Consider the following 15,043-nt stretch of genomic DNA (forward strand, 5'->3'; position numbering starts at 1 on the left):
TTTTTGGGTTAAAACAAAGCTTTTCTGTTTTTTTGTGAAGAAGTTAAAGCTCAATAGTAATAATTACTATTGAGTGTCTGTTCAGAATCAAGGGGCATCCCCATCTCTCCAACTACTTTAAATACCACTTTAAATTACCTAGAATAGCAGATCTACAAGCTTACAAGGTTTTGCGCCATGATGCTTATAGATCTATAGATCTTCAGCTGTTCTGATTTCATTGCATGTTATTTATTTTTTAATTAGGCATACGGTACTTTGAATATGGTGTTCCAACTGGAGATGGGCTATTCAACTACCTACCTTGTTGATTGACACATGAATGTTTCCTATGGTATGGCTGTGACCCAAGACTGATTTCTTTTCAACATAAACTGTAAACCTTCTCATTTACAGCATTGTTTCACTGAACCATTTATGATGTTCTGTTGGCGTCTTAACCCATTTAGGCCTAGAATTATTAAATGCTTTAACCAGTGAAAAACAGCAGATATACAAGCTCACAGCATGGCACCGAGTGCCACTCTGCGAGCTTGTAGATCTGCTATTTTTGAAAAAGTCGTGAAAATGTGTGCAAATCTTTGAATATATGTATTTTCAAAGCGAACGTTTGTAACTCAAATTTTGCTTCTGGGGGGTCCCTGGAACTAAATATTTTGTGATGGGGGTCCATGGCCAAATAAATATAATTTTGGGGGTCCTTCACATGAAAAGGTTTGAGAACCACTGACATAGTAGTCTCTCAAGAACAGACTAACTGAGCTCCAGTTAAGTGAAAAGGACCTTTTCTTTGACGATGACTCGCCAGATTACTGACATAGAAACATAGGTTTTTCAAAAAACCTTAGAAGGATTCAAAAGACACTTATAGAATCGGGTAAAAATTGAAATTTTCAAGATTTTTCAAAAATAGCAGATCTACAAGCTCGCAGCGTGACACTCGGTGCCGCACTGTGAGCTTGTATATCTGCTATTTTTCAATTGTTAAAATGTGTTGTTGAAATGTGCTACGCAAACAAACTTGCCATGCAAAGTAATTTCGTTTACTGATCCGGTCTTCTGTCTGTATCTGTCTTCCAGGTTTTCTGGTCAAGCACGAACCAACAGTATGACACACGTTCACCAGGATGGACACTCTAGCCGCTCCTAACTCCTCCTCGACTCCCGTTTTGAGAACTTGATGACATTTAATACGCACACGTCGCACAAAATTAAGGATTCGTTGCACACCTGTGCTATTTGAGCTACCCCCTGGCACTCTGGGCTCCGACAATGGAGGGAGACCAGAAGGAGGGAGTGTCGGACGAGAGCACAGCCGTGGTGAAGAGTGAACCGGAGGAGGAGGAGGAGGACACGTCGGGCCATGTGTGCAGGGTGTGTGGCCGTAGCTTCCCTCTCCTCAGCTCCCTGTCCCAGCACATGAGGAGGCACACGCGGGAGAAGCCCTACAAGTGCCCGTACTGCGAGCACAGGACGGCCCAGAAGGGCAGCCTGAAGGCTCACATCCGGGGCCACAAGCTAGGCCTGCTCTCTCAGAGCCCGGGCGACAAGGAGGAGGAGGGGGCCGGCGGGGAGCTCGAGCAGAAAGACGACGAAAACGAGACTCTCGACGGCTCTCCCGAATTTGCAGAGGGCCGCCGGGTCAACGGGAAGGTGACGAGGAAGGGGCCCAAGAGAAGAGCCGCGTCCAGAGGCGCGGAGGAGGCCGAGGAGACGTCGGCTGACGCCGATGGAACGTCGCAGCGGGTGAAGGAGGAGGCTAAATCGGGAGGGCCCTTTCCCTGCGATCAATGCAGCCAGGTTTTCCCGAAGGCTCTGCTCCTGAAGGCGCACATGAAGCGACACCGGGGACCCCAGGACCACGGCTGCCGGATCTGCGGCCGGCGCTTCCGCCAGGCCTGGTTCCTGCAGAGCCACATGCGCATCCACAAGGCCAAGGCCCAGCTGAGGAGCAGCAAGGACGGCGGGACGCCGGCGGCCATCAACGGCGTCCCCCAGGACCCGGCGTCCCTAACCAACGAGGACTGCCTCTACGAGCTGTGCGCCGGATGCGGAAACTTTTTCCTCGACCGCAAGGCCCTGAGAATACACGAACGGTTGCACAAACAGAACCACGTTGTAGGCCGCCCTCAGAGCCAGCAGCGGCAAGATTCAGACGACGAGGACATCGCCAAGACGCTTTTCCTAGAGGGCTTGAATCTCGCACGCGTCACACCTGGAGACGTCCCGGAGGAGAGGAGCCAGGACGGACGGATACCCCAGCTGGATCCGGTTTGCAGTTACCAGGCCTGGCAGCTGGTCACCAAGGGGCGACTGGTGGAGGTCACGGAGAAATACCTGGGGTGTGTAGTAGATTATATATTATCATGATTGATTATGTGTGACGTTATTAGAGTAGATCATGTGTTCATTGATTATATTAATATCTAGGTCTTCATGATGATGCTAATATTTGATAGTTTGGAGTCGAGAGGCCTTCAGTAGGCCTCAGAAGCTATTATTTTGGTAAAGCCTATCTTGTTATGGTACAGCTTGTCCCAGAGGCGTTGGAGCCACACAGTATAACTCTAGTGTCTGACCATTCTTCTGGGCAGAACTACTCTACCACTGACCAGAGTGATAAACTGTACTTCTGTCCATGATATCATGTTACATAAAGCATAACAACCACCACCTAATACATTGTCTTGTCTCCTCATTTTCTCATTGCTTATTGATTGATCTGAATTCCTCCACAGGTGGGAGGAGAGACTTGCGGACGCCGATGTGGCCTACGACAAGGACAAGGGCGAGTACATGCCACTGAAGCAGGAGAAGAAGAGGAAGCAGAGCGACGCGTCCAGCTGCAGCGTCAAGAAGAAGAAGGGCGACGTAGCGTCAAACCCCGACCGCGTGTCCAACAGCTTGACTCGCAACGTCAGCGGCAATAAAGGGATACTCAATCGCAACAACAACAACATCCTGTTCAACGGCCTCGGACACGCCTTCTACGGGGCGCTGCAGAAGCAGACGGCGAAGGAAGGGTCGTCCGCCACCAAACCGGTGAACACTGGCGTCAGGAATCACACCAAGGACGGTAAGACTTGCATAACAGTGGTGGTAAAAGTACTCACGTTTCTTACTTAAATGAAAGATGCTGCAAGCAATGTAAATGGTAACTGGTAAATGGTGCATTTATATAGCGCTTTTATCCAAAGCGCTTTACAGAGATTGTGCATTCCATTCACCCATTCACGCACACATTCATACACCGGTGGCAGAGGAAACCATGCAAGGCACCAACCAGCTCACCAGGAGCAATGTGGGGTTCAGAATCTTGCCCAAGGACCCTTCGACATTAACTCAGGGGGAGCCCGGATTCGAACTGGGAACCCTTCGGGAACCCTTCGTGCTCTAATAACGGTTTCTCTACCCCTGAGCTATGCCGCTGTGCGTACATAGGCTATGCCTATGTAGAAATACTCTGTTACAAGTAAAAGTACTTTTCAAAAGTACAAACGTATTGGCTTCAAAATATACTCCTACCTCCTAGTAGGCCTACCAAAAGTAATAGTACTTATTATGCAGAATGTCCCATTTCGCTGGTTTCAAATGTATAGAAATGTATTTAAAATCTTTTGAAAATAAAATAGCAGATCTACAAGCGATGCACAACACATCGCTTGTAGATCGGCTATTTTCAAATAGCTCAACGTTTAAATAGGGCTCAAGTGCTTCATTTATGTTTTGTAAATCTAATCTAAATCTACAAAGTAAATAGCAACATCCTGTACAAATAATTCTTGTAAAAAGTATAATATTTGCCGTTGAGATGTATAGTAGTGGAGTAAAAGTAAAAGTACAGACATTTTAAATGTTCCAGTAAAGTAAAGAAAAAATACATCAAAATGATACTTAAGTACAGTACTTGATTAAATGTACTTAGTTACTTTCCAGCTACATTAAGGCCCATTCCCACTGGGCCAGATAACAGATAAAAAAAATCTCTTTCTCCAGATATTTTTTCCATTCAAAGTGTACAGATAAAAAAATATATCTATCACAGATATTTCTTTTATCTGTGGCAGATATTTTTTTTATCTGTATCTACCATCCACTTTGAATGGAAAAATATCTGGAGAAAGAGATTTTTTTTATCTGTTATCTGGCCCAGTGGGAATGGGCCTTTATACTGATAAGTTTGGTGCAGTGTTTGAATCAGAGAGCCAGAACTACCACTTTTGGCTCTACATCAGGGGTAGGCAACCTTACCCTCGGGTGCCAACGTTGGCACAGGAGAGGGTGATCACTGGCACTCTGGCATAAGTGTGAGAGAGAGGATTTTTATTTTAAAATCAAACCATTGTCCCATTTAGAACGGGTACACATTATTGCGTATCATTATTTTATGCTTTAACTATTGAAAAATAGCAGATATACAAGCTCACAGCGCGGCACCGAGTGCCGCGCTGCGAGCTTGTAGATCTGCTATTTTTGAAAAATCTCAAACCTCTCAAACCTTTTCATGTGAAGGACCCCCAAAATTATATTTATTTGGCCACGGACACCCATCTCAAAATATTTCGTTCCAGGGACCCCCCCCCCCCCCCCCCCCCAGCAAAATTTGAGTTACAAACGTTCGCTTTGAAAATACATATATTCAAAGATTTGCACACATTTTCACAACTTTTTCAAAAATAGCAGATATACAAGCTATATAAAAAATAACCAGTGAAAAATAGCAGATATACAAGCTCACAGCCGCGCTGCGAGCTTGTATATCTGCTATTTTTCACTGGTTAAAGCATTCAATAATTCTAGGCCTAAATGGGTTAAATGTGCTCAATTAAATGAAGTCAACTAATTTACAGCAAATTACATCCTGCACATACCGGGTAATTCAACAATTCTTCTTCAATACAACTCTGAACTCTGACTGGGGAGGGAGTCTGGCAGATAGGTGGGTTATTGCTCCGAGTCTAATGATCTTTATAACAATATCCTGCCAATCAAAATACTGTATGTCAGAATGTTTGATGGGGTGTCATTCAAATATATGTTGACATGGCACACTGACTATCTAGAAAATAAAAACATGGCACTTCAAAAAGGTTGCCGACCCCTCTACATATTGAATAGTGTGTAAACTGTAAATATGTTCAAATTCTAGTATTAATCAACACCAAGGGAGGGGGGACCTCTTGTGGTTTGTGTGTGAAATGACATCTTGACTGCAGTTGAGCACTGGATACAGCTATATTTTTGTCTATGCCTTACCCCTTATCCCTTAACTTCTTTGCCTTTTTGAGCGGTGGTCACAACGCTCCTATACGTGGCCGTGTGTGTGGGTCTGTCTGTCTGTCTGTCTGTCTGTTTGTCTGTCTGTATGTCTGTATGTCTGTCTGTCTCCGGGTATGTAGCCTGGCCCTGCAGTAACCTTTTCTGACCACACATGTTAAGGGAGGGGCGCTGTTGTTCAGGATAGGCCAGGCATAGGCCAGGCACAAACACACACAGGGGGCACACACACACACACACAGGGGGCACACACACACACACACACACACACACACACACACACACACCACCGCTCAGTTCACACGAGTGTGATTTTTTTTTACTCTTTTGAAAAACATCAAAAACACTTATATACGATCTACATCGACACGTTGTGAGCTTGGAGATCAGCTATTTGAAATATTTAAAAACCTTTTTCAAAATGGTAAATAATGGCAAAAGAGATTGATGTCCGATAACTTTATCGGACATCAATGTGACGGCATAATTATCGCTGTGATATTTTATGGCTATCATCATCGTTATCGCTGCCGGTGGAAAAGGGCCTTAAGGCATGGATGAAAATAGTGCTCTAGTACAGTGTTTCTTTTTCTGCATGGGCACACATGTCCCAAGAATCCATGGGCACGCCAAATATCGTCACTGTCGGCAAGAAACCTTGTACCTCCAAGTTTCAAATTTGTACGTTTCCTCGCAAAGTAAAGAAATTAGACCTGTGGCAATCTGTTTAGGAACCCTCACTGATATTTGTGAGGGCTGAATATTTTCGAATCTCAATTCTCTTTTGTTTGTATTTTGAACACAGAACACGAAAATAAGTAACTATGCATTCATGAGGCTTGAACACATATATTCTAAGTTACAAAATGCTTGTTTATGATCACTAGCACACAGTGCTGTGTAGCCAGGTTTTACACATACTCACAAGTCACTTAATCGAACAGAGTGCTCCAAACACCAATCAGCAAGCAGTATGTGAGAGTACTATGATACTAAAAATGTATATTCTTATCAGTGAAATGAAAAAAGTGTTAAGTGTATTTTTATAGCTAGCTTTGTTTGGTTGGATGAATGCTGTAAAATGTATGTTTAATTAAAACATAAACTGCCAAAAGCAACAACAGCGAGGTGGGTGAAAGACAGAATCAAAATACTGTATGTCAGAATGTTTGATGGGGTGTCATTCAAATATATGTTGACATGGCACACTGACTATCTAGAAAATAAAAACATGGCACTTCAAAAAGGTTGCCGACCCCTCTACATATTGAATAGTGTGTAAACTGTAAATATGTTCAAATTCTAGTATTAATCAACACCAAGGGAGGGGGGACCTCTTGTGGTTTGGGTGTGAAATGACATCTTGACTGCAGTTGAGCACTGGATACAGCTATATTTTTGTCTATGCCTTACCCCTTATCCCTTAACTTCTTTGCCTTTTTTTTTACTCTTTTGAAAAACATCAAAAACACTTATATACGATCTACATCGACACGTTGTGAGCTTGGAGATCAGCTATTTGAAATATTTAAAAACCTTTTTCAAAATGGTAAATAATGGCAAAAGAGATTGATGTCCGATAACTTTATCGGACATCAATGTGACGGCATAATTATCGCTGTGATATTTTATGGCTATCATCATCGTTATCGCTGCCGGTGGAAAAGGGCCTTAAGGCATGGATGAAAATAGTGCTCTAGTACAGTGTTTCTTTTTCTGCATGGGCACACATGTCCCAAGAATCCATGGGCACGCCAAATATCGTCACTGTCGGCAAGAAACCTTGTACCTCCAAGTTTCAAATTTGTACGTTTCCTCGCAAAGTAAAGAAATTAGACCTGTGGCAATCTGTTTAGGAACCCTCACTGATATTTGTGAGGGCTGAATATTTTCGAATCTCAATTCTCTTTTGTTTGTATTTTGAACACAGAACACGAAAATAAGTAACTATGCATTCATGAGGCTTGAACACATATATTCTAAGTTACAAAATGCTTGTTTATGATCACTAGCACACAGTGCTGTGTAGCCAGGTTTTACACATACTCACAAGTCACTTAATCGAACAGAGTGCTCCAAACACCAATCAGCAAGCAGTACTATGATACTAAAAATGTATATTCTTATCAGTGAAATGAAAAAAGTGTTAAGTGTATTTTTATAGCTAGCTTTGTTTGGTTGGATGAATGCTGTAAAATGTATGTTTAATTAAAACATAAACTGCCAAAAGCAACAACAGCGAGGTGGGTGAAAGACAGAAAATTTAAAGTTTCAGCCACATAAATCAGTGGTTCTCAACCTTTTCAGGCCCTGGCCCCCAAAATAATCATATTTTAACTGGGGACCCCCACCCTGATGAGCACTTAGAGTTGAGGCATTACATTTTGTATAACATGGTTCTATTGTGAATATAGCAGATCTACATGCTCGTTGTGGATCGGCTATTTTCACAATTTCTGCCTCTAATAGTTGACAATTTGGCCAACGTTTAATTTGTGATTTTAGAGGTATTAAAAAGTCCTTAAATTGTCACTTTAGAAATGTGCAGATACCATCTATACACTTAAACTTTATGTTGGTTTGTTTACTGTTGAGAGAGAAAACATTGTTGCACATTAGGTTAATCATCTGGGGACCCCCCAAAATAATGTGGGGACCCCCCTGGGGGTCTCAACCCACATGTTGAGAACTAATGACATAAATAAAGAGATCATCATTATTTCAATCTCCAGCAGTTGCTGCATATTCTCAGTTTCGCCACGTGTCAATTCCTTTGCTCACTCTCCTCTCTCCCGCAGATGGAAGGAAACGCTGCGAGCACTGTGACTTCCACGCCGTCGACGCCTCCTCCCTCCGCTCTCATGTGCACAGTGTGCACCGGGACGTGGGTCCCCACAGCAAGCAGGCCACCACCTTGGACAACCTCAGCCAAAGCAACTCCAAAGCCTCATACATGGACTACCTCAGGAACAGGAGTGCCCTGCTCAGCAGCCAGCCACATTGGAGTCCATACGCGGGTCCTGCTGGCCAGGAGAGGGTGGCAGCGTCGAGTACCAGAACGGAAAGATTAAAGGGCAAGGCTGCGGGAGACGCCACTGTGGAATCTACTAATCTACTCAACTTGTCGGCGCTGTCCGAAGGTCAGGGAGATGGTGGCGCCGGCGATCATCATCCCGCGAAAACGTCGGGTCTCGCGCGACACCAGTGCCCTTACTGCTCTCACACGTCCAATTACCCGGAGGTCCTCTGGATTCATCAGCGGGTGGCGCACAAAGTGGACGGCGGCAGTTCCCTGGCGCCCAAGTGGGCGCCGAGCCCCAACGGCTTCAAGGGACCGAGGACTAGCGGGGCCCTTTGGCGACGCACGGGGCCTCCGCCGTTCCTCGAGGGCAAGGACTGCCCGTCTCTGCCCGGTCCCAAAAGTCAGCGCACGCAACCTCCGTGTCCCACATCTCACAGCAGCAGCAGCGGCAGCAGCAGCAGTAGCAGTAAGCGCTCTGCGACCAAAACCCACGCGGGTGCGTCTACAACTAAGTCAAAGCTCGCCACGCAATCAAAGGACTCGCAGTCGTCCGTGGACAGCTCTGTGTCCAGTGGAAGGACAGCACCGCTACCTCAGAAGAAGAAATACGCGGAACAAAGTCGAACGGCCGAGACGGGTAGTAAAGGCACCAATGCGCAGGTCACTTCGTCGAGCAGTCGGGCGCACGGCAAGAGTACTCCGAACAGCCAATCGGCAGGCAGCATTAGCAGCCCCAAGCACAGAGGCAACAGAGTTGCCGTGGAAGGGAATCTGGTTCCACAGGAAGGCCTGGGCTTCATGTTGGCCCGGAACTACGGCAGGACTCCGTTTCACGGGACGGCGGATCGAAGCCATCGCCACCCCCATAGCCAGACGCGCGACTCTTCCGCAGTCCCCAAGGGTCACGACGTCTGGTCTGCAATGAACATGTGGGGGATGCACGGGGGCAGAGCGTACTTGGATCCGGTCCTTTTTGCTCAGGGAAAGAGTGAGTCAGCTGGAGAAATGCCAATGGACATGGATATTTTGAGCCTGTTGAAGAACTACAGTCCCCATGACCTGGCTGCTCTGTACCAACACTGGGGGTTTGTCGATCCCAGGTTTGATCCACAGGGTAAGGCAGAGCTCATTCTGTTTGGCGTTGTATTCTTATTGTATTGTAATCCGATGATATGCCGAGTGCTGCTTTGATCTCCAGCTATACCGCGTGCCCTCTATTGCTGCATACTACTTATGCTTTAAGTAGGCAGACAGTATTTTTTTTCTGTAGATCATTAATAAAAAACATGGAAAACCTAAAGAGAAGTATTGATTAATATTCTTGAATTTCAATATAATTCTTCATCTCATTTCTACAGCAATGTTGCAGTTGAATGGAAATTTTGGAAGTGAAGTCCATTCCTCCTCTGAAGCTTCCAAACAGGTAAAAAAAAAAGTGTTCTTGTTTTTGATAACATAATATCTAGGATTGGGGGTTAATTGAGAATGTGGATCAAATCTATCAAATGCCTTGTTCACACATTGAAAGAAAATATAGATTTTTTTCATGATTTAAGTCTTTATCCTTAGTGAACGTTGTTTGTGTACATACTGTATCACTGTACAGTGCAATGAGCCAAAACAATTCAAAACTATATCTATACAATACTTTATGACCGACAGCAGTTCGCTATGGAGACTCAAAGGAGACTCTTTGTGTCTCCATAGGAAACCACAGCTTCACATCAAATGATTGGCTTAGAAATGCGACAAAAAATGAAAAATATCCATGAATTCAAGTCTCCAAGGGGTCATTAATCGATAGGAAAAAAAGTCATTTTGGGGATGAATCACAATTGACATTACTGTGTGTGTGTGTGTGTGTGTGTGTGTGTGGGGGGGGGGGGGGGGGTCAAGTTCTCCTGTCAACACACACACACACACACACACACACACACACACACACACACACACACACACACACACACACACACCTCAGTGTCATAGTATCTGTAATCTTGTCATGGATAATCAGGTATATTTTGTCTACTATGTTATTGCATTGTTTTTACATTGTGCTAAATCAAATCTATTGCATATTCTCCATACTTTGTCATGTGCAGGTGGACAGCCACTCCACCTCATCCTCAGGGTCCCTCCAGAAAGGAATGTGAAGACACAGTCCTGTAATGCATGCTTCTGTTGTACAAAGAAGAGCCTGCGGCTGTTTAAAGGAGCCAGCCATAACTACTTGAGGAGGACAGAGGCACTCGGTGATGCACGGCGTATGCAAAGCAATGAGCCGGACTTTTGTAATTCCACAAAACCTAGACGGTTGTTTGGACTTTAGACTATGCTACTGTTTCCACTAAGCAGTGTTCCATTGTGTGTTAAATGTGGAGGTACATGTTGCATATTGCAACACACTGATGGGTGTTTAACTAAAGCACTGGTTCCCAAACATCCATTTGTGGGGTTGCGGACCGATTTTGATGGGTTGCGAGCAAATATCCCTTTTATTTTTAGTCTTCCCGGAATTCTGTTTTTATTTATTATTATTTCAAAGGATTCTCAAAAAGTGTCCATTAATTCACAATTGTTTTCATCAATGAAATCAAAGGTTTTGTGGAGGAATTTCAAAAATAAACAAAAGAAAATCCAATAAATGAAAAAATAGCAGATCTACAAGCTTACAGCATTTTGACCATAGAAATTATTTAGTTGTCCACATGGGTTAAAGATCTCAGTCCTGGGGACTGATTTCAGTCTTGAGGATTCCATAAGGGCTATTTCTGAGATCAGTGCAGATCTGTAAAATAAAATAAAATAATAATAAGGGGGAGGTGTAGCAATCGCCGCAGCATGAATTACAACGTGATCTCCGAGTATTTGAATTGGCCAGACTAGCAATACAACCGAACTTCAGAAGATGCTTCTATAAAATGAAGCATGGATTGGTACACACACATTCAGTGAAGGCAGTTCAGAACTTCAGGGAAACAGCCCACATATTGTGCCATGTCTCAAAAATCACATATTGGGACATGGTCTGAAAATAAATTTCAGTCAGGATTTATTTTTTTTGCTTTTGCTTTTGCTTTAACCCCTGTGTCCATATACATGCAGAATCTAGCCTACTTTTGTTTACACTAGCTGAAAAATACATATTTATTGTACAATCTGGATTTGGATACCATTGACAATATTCGAAATCAGTTAAAACGTGTTCAGTTGTAGTAGGCTACCTTTCACTCCACTTTTATTTGAATGTTTGTTTATTGGCATATCACTACATTTTTTTTAAATTTATTTTGTGTCTCTCATCTATGCGAAGGTTAATTTGAGCCTGTATAGCTGTGAAATATTTGTTTGGTTTAGTGTGGCTAACACATCCAGAATCTGTGAAGGCGTAGAATGTAAAGGACTTGTAGTATGTTTTCACATTTCTGTTCTGGGGCCCTTATAGGGTGTGGAGAATGAGCTAGCAGTGAAGTTAACTTCGTCCATGGCTCTCAGTGATCATTTTGATGATCATATTTGACAAACAAGGCATATATTTATCATGTATTGTGCCAAGGCCACATTCTTCTGAAGTCCACAAATGAAAAACATTTAAAAAAGTATAATAATCTGATAGCCAATAGGTTGTGAATAATGACATTTGGAATTTTCCCCTCGGTTTTGGAACATTTTAAGTGATTGCTGTTTCACTGCCTTTATGCTCATTATTACAATGACTTTAAGATCATACTCACTGGCGGATGTTGCCCTCAAAAATTACGAAGCAAGGAGACCTTGAGATGTTGACTGTTTTAAACACTGTTTTTACAATACAACTAATGTTAATGATGCCATCACAATAGCATGACCTAGTTTTATTTAAATATGCATGGCCATTTCGTGAAAATGGTCCCACTGTGCGGTGCTGAAGTGCACCTGAATGTCATTCAGTGCTAATTCGCAGTAATACTGTACTGTACTCCACTGCAGTGGGACCCTCAGAGTTCCTTCAGGGGGTTCCAAATGGACCCTTACGTGTCTGCAAGAGTGTACAAAAGGAACTAACATGGACCTTTACACGTCCATCTGTTTCCGTTTGTACACTCTCAAGAGTTATGTGGGTTTACTTGAGGGCTACTGATCTACTGTCGATGCCAGGGAAGAAACGGATCTGTGGCAGTGACATTCTGGCCACTGAATTGATATATGATTGCAAATACCTCGTTGCAAGTCCAACAATGTGGGAGTCAATAATCACTTTTGGAAAAGCAGTGAAAAATTGGTTTTTAGGTACAAAGTTTTCTTCCACTTTTAGAAATTATATTAAACATGGCATGTGTCATCATAACCCGCTATATGAAGGATGAATGAATGTGGGGTTTAAAGTTATTTTTTTTGTTTAATGCACTCCTCCTTGCACATCCAATTATTATGAAAAGAAAAAAGAATGCTATTGCAATGGTGTGACACTACATTTTAGAAAGTAATAGGAACATACAAATGTCATCATGATCCTTAGCGGTTAGAAAATGTAGAAGATTTCACTGTCACACATTGGCAATCCACTGATATGTCAGGGAAACTCTTTCATTTGCAAAGACTGTAAAAAGGTAGTTGATATTTTGACATTTCTTTTGTAGATAGAATCATTTTTTTTATGTTTCATGTTTGTATGTGTTACATAATGTTTTATGTTCGATATGTTGCTGTTTTACTACTACTCATGTAATGCATTTGCCTCCCAATGGAAAATGGCCTATGCACTTCTACCAGCTACAATAGCTCAGAGTACAAGAGAGAAGCCATCAATTCAATTCACAAAGTCACATGGGAGATACAGTCAATTCCATTATTTATTATTTAAGTATTGATTTAAATTGTTTTTCAACCGTTTGTGTGTAAAACAATGTTTTTGTATTGTAAAACATAGTTTTATTTTATTGTTGTTTTTGTTTTGTTTGTTTCTCCAGGAGGAGTGGGAAATCTGCACTTGACATTTCTAGGAATATTGTAGGAAATGTACATAAAACGTGACCTTTTTCCTTCCACGCTTAATACCCATTTTACCAAGAGGGTTTAAATGCAAGGTTAGCCAGAATCGGCAAACCCTGGAGCAAGTTTTATTATCTTAATCCAAGGACATTAATCAGGGATTTGACACGGGTATCAAACCTGTGACCACCCAATTATGAGAAGAACTGATCTCTAAATAACTGGGTCACCCTGTCACCTGTTATATAGATATTGGTGCAGTCTGCACTACAGTGAAACAGAGAGCTTGTGCTCTGGTTGATTTTTGTAATTGTGTGAATGTGATAGTTCAGAGCAATAAACGTGTTAACTAAATTGCTATTTTCGCTGACTGTGTTGTCTACTGTAGAGCTATGCAAATAAAACTTCAGAAATATTCATATTAACTGTGGCACCTTTGTCCTCATTGACCTTTGAACTTTGCTGATTCTACAGTATACCGTATTTTCCGGACTATAAGGTGCACTTAAAAGCCTTTAATTTTCTCAAAAGATTACAGTGCGCCTTATAGTCCAGTGCGCCTTATATATGGATCATTCATTGACATTGACATTCCCTTTAGCACAGCTCCATCTGTTGGATGCATAACGCAACGGTAGCGTCTATTATGTGCGCCTTATAGTCCGGTGCGCCTTATATATGAAAACAGTTCGAAAATAGACCATTCATTGACAGTGCGCCTTATAGTCCGGTGCACCTTATAGTCCGGAAAATACGGTACTTATATATTATGTAACACCTGGGTCTCCCGCGTGAAAGGCCGACATCTTAACCACCAAACAGACATCTCTTTGGTCCAGGGAAGATACTAGACGCTTGACGCCATCATCTGAAGCTGCCCCCTTTTGACCTCCTCTCACGGGGAAACCCTGTAATATTTGTTCAACTACAATGTTTGTTCAAACAACACCAAACATTACTGACGGCAACGCTTTTAGTCGATGCTCAATTAGATGGGTGGTGAGACCACCTATGGTTTACAGAGAGACGCACTGAGGAAAAGGCGCAAGTTAGCTCCTCGTCAAAAGATAATCAGTTCAAATGTTTTGTATCATTGTGCTGTTGCATGTTGAATATTCATGGAGCACAATGGAAACAACCCATCTTTTTTTTGTGAGGACTCTTTTATATCTATCTGACTGATCTCAATCTTGAGATCCTGAGTTCAATTCCCACAATGGATGGTTGATTGTTTTGAAGAATGCTGACATTTTAAACACATCTTCCTGGTCACCCCAGATCAGGGGCGCAAATGGGGGGGTGACGAGGTGTTTTTGTCACCTTCCAGGTTCAATTTCGTCCCCTCCATTCACTTCCAGAAGTCCCCCCCGTCACCCCCAGTCAGGGACCCCCAAGCCAAACTTTTAGGGGTCTGAATTCTGAAAATCACGCACTAAACGCGAGCGATAATGTTTGAAACCCCCCCGTCTAAAATCCCCAAATGGTTCGGTCCAGTGCCCTGAGTGGCGCGTGTTCCCCACACTCCCAAGCCCCCACCATTGCGCTTAGGTTCACCGGGAAATACGTGGTCGCAGCCTGTATAGCAGTTTACAGTTGACTCGGAGTGAGTGATGACATCATAATGTGGCGACTTTGTTTTGGCTGTGGTGTGGAAGCATGTTTGGAGGAAGGACAGCATGATTTTTTCATTGGACAGCTGGAATGGACTAAAGCACAACTACTGACTGTGGACGTCGCATATTAATAAAAGTAATTGCTCTTTTAGAATTCCAA

At 43.0% G+C, this 15,043-nt stretch overlaps 1 protein-coding gene across 1 annotated transcript; it reads left to right on the forward strand.

Moving 5' to 3' along the window:
* Positions 1-1,272: 1,272 nt before the first annotated feature.
* Positions 1,273-10,452, forward strand: LOC308292312 (zinc finger protein 516-like; the record flags this gene model as incomplete). Its single annotated transcript, XM_080734628.1, has 5 exons — positions 1,273-2,342; positions 2,739-3,076; positions 8,076-9,413; positions 9,658-9,722; positions 10,402-10,452. The coding sequence occupies 5 exons, from the start codon at positions 1,273-1,275 to the stop codon at positions 10,450-10,452; spliced, it is 2,862 nt and encodes a 953-aa protein (XP_080590754.1).
* Positions 10,453-15,043: the final 4,591 nt, after the last annotated feature.

The sequence above is a fragment of the Nannobrachium achirus genome (genome assembly GCF_963921795.1).
Source record: "Nannobrachium achirus genome assembly, chromosome: 10".
In the NCBI taxonomy this organism is placed as follows: domain Eukaryota; kingdom Metazoa; phylum Chordata; class Actinopteri; order Myctophiformes; family Myctophidae; genus Nannobrachium; species Nannobrachium achirus.